Genomic DNA, 8825 nt, shown 5'->3' on the forward strand with positions numbered 1-8825 from the left:
GAAAGGAAAGGAAAGGAAAGGAAAGGAAAGGAAAGGAAAGGAAAGGAAAGGAAAGGGGAAAAGAAAGAAATCTTACAAAGTTTTGACCAGTGTGGCAATGCTTTTTTCCAACCTTGTATATGAGAGGATTCACACTGGAGAAAAGCCCTGTATATAATGAAGGAATTAATTCACCCCAAATACTTCCTTTACAGTACAAAAGTGTTCACACTAAATAAAAATCTTATAAATGAAAGTGTTGACTTTTAGAACTACTTACACCCTTTTTTGTATGTCAGAAAATTCACAGTGAAGAAATGCACTGACCTCGGCCCTTATTTATTATAAGAGAATCCCATACTAGGGAGATGTATCATCAATGTTGGAATGTCATTAATGTTGGAAGGCTCTCCAAAATCTTTAAACTAGCTGTTTATCAGACAATTCATGCTGGAGAGTAGCCCTGTATATGTAATGTATATGGGAATGACTTCATCCATTATATCTTGTGGTAAAAGAGAAAAGTCATATTGAGGACAGAGCCATGATGGTGGAGTGGAAGGTGTATAGTGAACTTATCCTCCAAAATCCTCTAATCAGATCCAGAAAGTGAAAGAGATTGCATTTGAATGGATAAATTCAAGAAAAAGTCACAGTGATTTTTCCAGTCAGCATAGGGAGACAGATGGGTCTGTATAGAGGTCCAGCTCTATATGGTAGGGGTCCTGAGTGGCGCTTAATGGCGTCAGATTGAAAAGACAAGAAACAGAAACTGAGAACAGCCAGTCTAATTGTTTAGATCATAGCTGATCCAACATCATGGATTTTTGAGTTTATTTTTATATTGGTTTCAAACAAAGAGCACAAAGAAAGAGTCATAGCTGTGAAGGGGTTACAAAGAAAATCTTTGGAGGCTTCCAAGTAAAGACAGAACAGGGTCCAAGGCTGAATTCTAGCCGCCTGGATATCAGCAAGCAAATTCTGAGAATTGTAAATATATTCTATAGATATCATGAATGAATTGAATCTTGTATTTTTTTATCGGGAGGACTGCACCTGGATGGAAGAAGTCCTGTCTAGCTCTGACCTTGGCTGACTTAGGAATATTCTTAGAGTTTATGGATCTTAATTTTCTTGTAGAGGAATTGTTAACCCAGTAACTGCTGGTTTGTTTAAAGCTTCCCAATGGGACTTATAATATTATTAAGAAAAGGTGTGGATCTGAAAAAGAGTCACAAGAGGAGCCTCAGATTTTTACCTTAGATGGCCCATTCTATCTGCATCTGACGTGCAGTGCAGAAAAATCATACACACAGTTTTACTTGCCAATGATTTTGTAATGGGATCCAGATAAAATATCTATTACAGACTCTATTTCTCTAAATGACTCCTAATAGCCTCCTGGAGGGGTCAAGTTGTTTTTGGATTAACCTACCTACTGGTACCAGAGCTTTTCAGGGCTCAAGTGACCAGGACCAAACACAAAGACTGCCTCAGCCTGGATTGGTCATGTAGGGAATCCAGATAACAAGCCCTAAATTTGACCCTGTTTCTCCAAAGGCTTTCTACAGGTCTGTAGTAACTAAGGATGGGATTTGGCCAGGAATGTGCCTCATGGAGTACTCCAGCATAGGCAGAGACTGTGTACCTACAGAAGAAGGGGTCCCAGATCCATCAGAGATGTAAACCTATATAGGATACAGGAACAGGTGCCATCTGGCAACTCTGTTATTCATTACCCAAGTGTTTACAGATCCAAGATACAGTGAGGGCATGGCTTGAGCCTTTCAGTAGCTGTTTGGAGTAGAGCCCTAGGCTATGTACTGAAAAGAGTGGAACAACTTTGAAAAACTTCAGAACTCTAAAGAATGCAGTGACCAACTACAATTCCAAAGGACAATTGATAAAACATGCTGTCCACCTTCTGACAGATGAATAATAATAAATCCATTTTGGGAAGCGGCCAATGCTTGACCATGCATTTTTGTTACATCTTTGTTTTTATTTTTCCCTCAATGGATGGGCATATTACAAGGAGAGGAAATAAACACTTATTCATTGAAAAAAATTAAGATTCAGTAAGAGAAAAACAAAAAGTAGAAAAGTATATAAAGATTCCTATGGAATTTGAAGACATAGAAAAAGTTAGAAAAAATCAAACCAGTATAATAGAAGGTAGCCAGGTCATTATAAAGGCTAATAGAAGGAAAGAGAATTTGTTATTAAGGAAATAGAAATTCTAAAATCAAGGAGCAAATGGGTGTACAGGATTAGCTTCAGATGTTGGTGGGATTGGATTGAGGAGAATAAGGATGAGAAAACATGAGGGGAAGGGTTAATTTTTCTCCTAAGTGGCTGCCAATTAATTATTAGAGTGATAAGGAGAGAAAAATGAGAAGCCACACAAGTAATGATGAGAAGCAGATCAGGAGAAAAAGTAATAAAATTACTAAAGAATGTTGCAGAGAGGTGAGCTAGACATGTTCCATCTGGATGGTACATGGTTGTGACAGGTGTACAGGTTGTTCAGAGAAGACTAGTATGTCTGGTGAGAGGATTTGCTGAGTTCTTTTCAGGTCTATTTTCCTCCTTTCTTGTTCACTTGCCACCAGTTGTCACCTGTGGCTCCAAGAAGCTGTAGCATGCACAATGGCCACACTCCAGTAAACCATATATGCAGTCAGGATAAACCAGATTGCAGGTAACCAACAAGCCTCCAACCTATTGGTGAACTGAGGTGAGGGGGCAGTGTCTACCCTAAGCATGTGAAATTTTCCCCCAGCAGAAGGGACAGATGAGAATAATTTGTTCCAATAACCATGAAGACAGCTTAAGCAAGCACTATGGAGTGCTTAGAGATTGGTCAGACACAAAAGATACCAAGGTTACCCTCTGCATCCTGAACCATTGTCAGTGGTCCTGATGTTTGTCTTGCCATAGGACCTTGATGATTCTATAAGTGTTAAAGGATTTTTTTATTCCCTTTGTCTATTTTGAATTAATCAATTAAGAACTAAAAGTATCCCTACTTAACACTTAGTAAATCTCTAAGTAAGAGTTCACAAGTCACTCACTAGAAAAAAAAAAGTTCACACCCCCAAAGGTCACAAGCACTGCCCCCCTTGAGCAGTGATAGGCAAATCAGGAGGCTGTGATTGGTTCCTGAAAAGTGGGAGACAAGAAATGACAGGAATAAAGGGTTAAAAAATCGCCAGGCTACAAGTACCCTAAGTCCTAATCCTAGTGTCTCCAGACTGCAAATGCAAATCCAAAAGCAAATCTCACCAGACTCCAAGGTCCTAATCAGGGAAGCTGAAATCTGAAGAGTCAGAAGATGCTGAAAAATCTGCTGAGAACCTTCAGTGCACACCAAAGTGCCAACTGAGAAAGAGAATCCTCACTGAAAAGTCAAGGAAGGATTAGAAATTCTTCTCAGACTCACCTTTTATAGCCATTTTTCCACATCACTTCCTATCTCTCTCCCAGTGCCATTTACCAACCAGAGATGTCTTGGGATGTCCAATGGAGGGACTTGAGTGAGGAATTCACAAGTAGCATATATAAACCTATACCAGAGGAGGAGTAAGGATTTTTGGATTGTGGAGAGTGTCAATTGACCAGATTAGGTTATCTTGCCTGGTCAACTAATAAATTAATTTAAAATGAAGAAATGCTGCCTCCATACCACTGCTGGGTTTGTACCCTAAAGAGATAATAAGGAAAAATTCTTGTACAAAAATATTTATAGCTACACTCTTTGTGATAGAAAAAAAATTGGAAATGAAGGGATATTCCTCGATTGGGGAATAGCTAAACAAATTATGGTATATGTTGGTGATGGAATACTATTGTGCTAAAATCCATGTGAACTGGAAAGACCCCCAGGAACTTCCAGGAGAATATTGTACACAGAGACTGATGCACTGTGGCATAATCGAACATAATGGACTTCTCTCCTAGCAGCAATGCAATGATCCAGGACAATTCTGAGGGACCTATGAGAAAGAATGCTATCCACATTCAGAGAAAGACTGTGAAACAAGAAATGCATTAGAAAAATATATGATCGACCACATGGTGCAATAGGGATATGATTAGGGCTTTGATGTTAAAAAATCACTCTACTGAAAATATGAATAACATGGAAATAGGTTTTGAACAATGATACACGTATAACCCAGTGGAACTGCTTGTTGGCTTTGGGAGGGGGGAGGAAAAAGGGGAGGGAAAGAATGCAACCATGCAACCATGGGAAAATATTAAAATTAAAAAAGAAAGAGAAAGAGAAATGCTGCCTCTCAAGAACTTCAATCATTACACTTTAAATGATACAAAATGTTTTCCCAGACTGCCTGCCCTCTTGTCCTTGATACTTTAATTTTGTGTGTACAAAAACCCTTAAATTTTATGTAAATGAAATTATCTTTGTCACTTAGTTGATTAAAAATCCATCTTTTAGGGATTTGCATCCAAGATGGCTACTTAAAGAAAGGCAGCCAGCTCAGATCCTACATACTGACTCCAGTCAGTATGAAATTCTGAAACCCAAAATTCCAAATGGGCCAAATAATGATCAAGAATTCCCATGAAAAATGTAATAAAGTGCATTTGTAGTGCATAAGAAAGGAAGGGGCTGGTAGAGAGGGAGAGACTGAAGATTGTGTAGTGAAAGATGATCCCTGGCAAAGTAGAGCAATGACTAGAGTATTGAGCCTAGAGTAAGAAAGACCTGAGTTGTAGTCTGATGTATGACCCTGGACAAGTCACTTTACTCCTTTTTGCTTCCATTTATTCAACTGTGAAATGGGGGAAATAACAGTATTTACCCTGCAGAATTGTTGGGAAGATCAAATGAGATAATATTTTTAAGGTGCTTGGTGCATAATAGGTGCTATATAATTATTCCCTTCCCATGTAGAGAAGTGTTTGGCAAGAGGGCCATGTCTTCCTCAGAGACTAGGATGAGGAAAAGGACAGAGGGGAATCAAGGCAAAATGAATGGTCTCAAATCTTTTGGCAAAACACAAGATAACTCCTCATCTGAATAAGCAATTGAAGAGGTCCATGGGAAGCTTGAAAAGAGCACAGAACATTTGGAAGGAACACTGTGATGAGTGGAACAGACAATTGAGATGAGAAAGGAAGAATACTTCCCAGTTCAGAATAAATAATTCATTCACAGTAAACCACCTATTGCTTGGTTTTGTGATTTACTCTAGCTCCATCCAGCAGCACAGGAGTTGGATCAGAGTAAGCAAATGGTAATAATAATCCAGGGTTGGAGCTTTACAAGATTTGATTTGTTGGAAGGACAATGGAACAAACCATTTAAGAGCAGAAGATCATATAAAGTTGAACTTGTTCACTAAGGGATGAAGAAAGGGAAGGGAAGTGGTAGCTTTGGAAATTCCAAGGAATGGAGGACCTAGTGTTTCAAGTGCATCCAAAGAATACGGTTAGGAGAGTCATTATTTTTATTACTTCACTGGGACCAGGGCAGTAGGGTGAGGTGGGTTCTCAAATAAAAGCTTTCTAGTATTGTCAGAGAGAATTCTTGTTGAGGCACTTGTTTAAAAAGTCGGCTACTGAGGTCTCACCTGTCAGGGGAGTTATGTTCCAGAGACTCTCATAATAGGTGAAAATCCATGAAGTAGCAGCGTTATATTTATTTTATTAATCTTTGATGGTAAGCATCATCTGCTGGCACTTGGGTTCACTGCCAGAAGCCTTATAAGGTGCAGAACATTTGGGTGGCATAGGACTTGAAATAAATTCAAACTTTTATGAAAACTTCACACAACACTGCAGAGCAACACGACACACAGCAATCAGACATTAATGTGAACTGGACAAGGAGAGATGCCAACAGACACAATGCGAGAGAGCAGACTGATGCTACAGTCACTGAGCCAATCAGTGCCCAGGATACAGAACACAGTGCTATGGTTGGTCACCTTTCATTCCATCTGAAAATAGTGTGTGTGTACAATCTCATGTTGGCAAACTTGCGGTAGTGGTGTATTGCATTTCCATTGTATACAGTATGGTATTCATCCACAAAATCCCACAATATAGTGAAAACTCTGAGATACAGAATTAGATTTTTTTTAAACCCCTGATACAGTAAAGCCATGATAAGTGAACTGCAATATAGTGAGGGACAACTGTAATTCTGAAACTTGATCAATCGAAAGGGGCTGACTAAATGTTTGCTGTCCCAATGAGATCAAAGATAGTAAGAAAGGACTCATATATACCAAAATATTCATAGCAGGTCTTATGGCTATATTACAGATATGGAGTAGAGGTGGGAAAGAGAGCCCATCATAAGTTGAGAGTTCATATTTTTAATGTATTGAATTATTTCTACATTGGAGTTTTAAATTAGAGGCTTAGAGCAGTTCCTCAACCTCTGCATTCATTCCTTTATTCCTAGGAGCTACAAGGAATGTCCTACAGAGTCCAATTCCAAAGGGATGTCTTCCATTGTAGGATAGGAGAATGAGAGTACAAGTGAGATGGTGAGATCTGCCTTACTCAGTAAATAAAACCAGCTTATGTCAGATACATTTGCACACAGCAAAATCAAATTCTTCAATTTCCCATTAAGAAGGACAATCCTGGCCAGGCGAAATCATGAAACTAAGTATGTGGCTACCAAACATCACCCAGGGGGTTGGAGAAAGGTTGAGAGTTTTGATAGGCCAGCCTCCTCATTGGCTATTCACCAATTAGAGATGTCTTGGGATATCTAAGGGAGGGACTAAATAATGAGCCCCCAAATTGTATTTATGGATCTATGCAAGGGGACTTCCTTGACTTTAATTACTGTTGCTAGCCCAATCAATAAATTGATTTTCTTACCCAGAAGCCAATCTATTGAAATTTTTAATCATCACAGTTGAGAATGGCTAATTAACATAATTCACCAATAAAATGAGAGAGTATCATGCCCTAAGAAATAATGGATAGGGTTTTGGGATGGATAATTCAGAGAGATCTGGGAAGATTTGTATGAACTGAGGTGGAATGAAGCAAACATAATCTGGCGTCTTGGAAAAGGAGTCCAGTATTGACCTTGTGAAGGCCAGGTCACACAGGAGGAGACAAAAGACACTCCTTGCCCTCAAGAAGCTCACAATCTAATGGGGGGGGAGACTACAAGCAAGCAAATATATACAAAGTTATATACAGGATAAATAAGAAATAAATGTAAAAGGGGAGGTACTAGAAAGGATTGGGAAGGGTTGGTAAAGGCTTCCTGTAGAAGGCATGGTTTTAAGCTGGAACTTGAAACAAGACACAGAAGCCAGGAGGTAGATATGAAGGAGAACATTCAAGATATAATGGACAGCCAGAAAAAAAACGCCCAAAGTTTGGCAATGGAGTTCTTTTGTGAGAAATAGAAAAGAAACCAATGCCACTGGATAGAAAAGTATATAGCAAGTATTAAGATTTTAAAAGCCTGGGAAGTTGGTGATGGCTCCAGCTTATGAAGGGCTTTGAACGAAGAAGAGAGGATTTTATATTTGCTTTTGGTGGTGATCATGAGATCACCCATCTTCCCTGATCCCCCAAAACCACTCCCTGCTCCCAGTTCTACTCAGATGAAGCAGCAGGTCCATATATGACCCAACTTTCTCAGTACCTCTCCCTTGGAAACTGAGTTTCTCTTGCTCTCTGCCCCCTATCTTTCTCCTGTAGATTCTCTTCTATCCCAATCAGTGAAATAATTCATCAATGGTCATTTAAAACTGTCCCTGTCTCCTTCCTAATACTCTTTCATCCCTATCCCCCTCAACCCAATGCCATTCATGTCCCAAGCCAAACCTTCCATTGTAGCCTCTGGAATGTCCATTTCTTTCAGAACAAATTCCTTTTCACCCTCAACTTCTCCAGGCTGCAGAATTGACTGAAAGCCTTTCCAAAGTGATTACACTGGTAAGGTTTCTCTCTATTATGCAATCTCTCGTGGACATGAAGGGCTGAGCTTTCCCTGAAGGCCATGTGGCATTCAATACATTTATATGGTTTCTCTCCGGTATGAATCTTCTTGTGCACTATAAGGGATGAGGTCTGGCTGAAGGCTTTCCCACATTCAGTACACCGATAGGGCTTCTCCCTAGTGTGACTCCTCATGTGGACGCTAAGACTTGAGCTCCTGCTGAAGGCTTCCCCACATTCAGTAATAGGGCTTCTCTCCAGTATGAATCTTCTGATTTGCAGTAAGCGTTGAGCGCTGGCTGAAGGTGTTCCCACATTCGTTACATTTATAAGGCTTCTCTCCACTATGAGTCTTTTGGTGTAGGGTAAGAGATGAGCTCTGGGAGAAGGACTTTCCACATTCATTACACTTATAAGGCTTCTCTCCAGTGTGTACCCTCTGATGTACAGCAAGTTTGTAGCACCTTGGGAAATCCTTCCCACAGTGATTACAAGTGAAAGATCTCTCTGGATTATGAACTCTTTTGTGTCTATTATAGTATGAGATTCGACTGAATGTCTTCTCACATTCATCAAATTTATAAGGCTTTTTGGCAGTTGGAACTTTCTGATTTTTGTTAAGATCTAAGTTCCCTGCAAACTGACAACATTTATCAGTTGGCTGTGGAGCAAAACTACTTCAGATTTATCACATTCATCTTCTTTCTTTTCCCTAATTTTCCTGAGGCTAATATTTAATTTTCTAGAATGATTTTTCAAGTTGTCTTGCTCCTTCTCTAATCTAATTTCACATCCCTTGACTTTCCTCAGATTGAAGTCACCAGAACTACTTGGTTTTGGAGTAGACTTCTGGGTTTTAGGTATATTCTTTCCACCTGAAGCAAAGAAACAAGACAAAACAA

General features: G+C 39.4%; 1 protein-coding gene across 1 annotated transcript; it reads right to left on the reverse strand.

The window, feature by feature from the left end:
* Positions 1-7842: 7842 nt before the first annotated feature.
* LOC123240745 (zinc finger protein 239-like) lies at positions 7843-8328 on the reverse strand. Its single transcript, XM_044668458.1, has one exon. The coding sequence runs from the start codon at positions 8326-8328 to the stop codon at positions 7843-7845; it is 486 nt and encodes a 161-aa protein (XP_044524393.1).
* Between the last annotated feature and the right edge of the window lie 497 nt (positions 8329-8825).

Source organism: Gracilinanus agilis, chromosome 3 (assembly GCF_016433145.1).
Source record: "Gracilinanus agilis isolate LMUSP501 chromosome 3, AgileGrace, whole genome shotgun sequence".
Taxonomy (NCBI): domain Eukaryota; kingdom Metazoa; phylum Chordata; class Mammalia; order Didelphimorphia; family Didelphidae; genus Gracilinanus; species Gracilinanus agilis.

Bases quoted from the DNA above. Each gene is read 5' to 3' on its own strand.
- LOC123240745 (XM_044668458.1), bottom strand. From the start codon at position 8,328: ATGAATGTGGAAAGTCCTTCTCCCAGAGCTCATCTCTTACCCTACACC.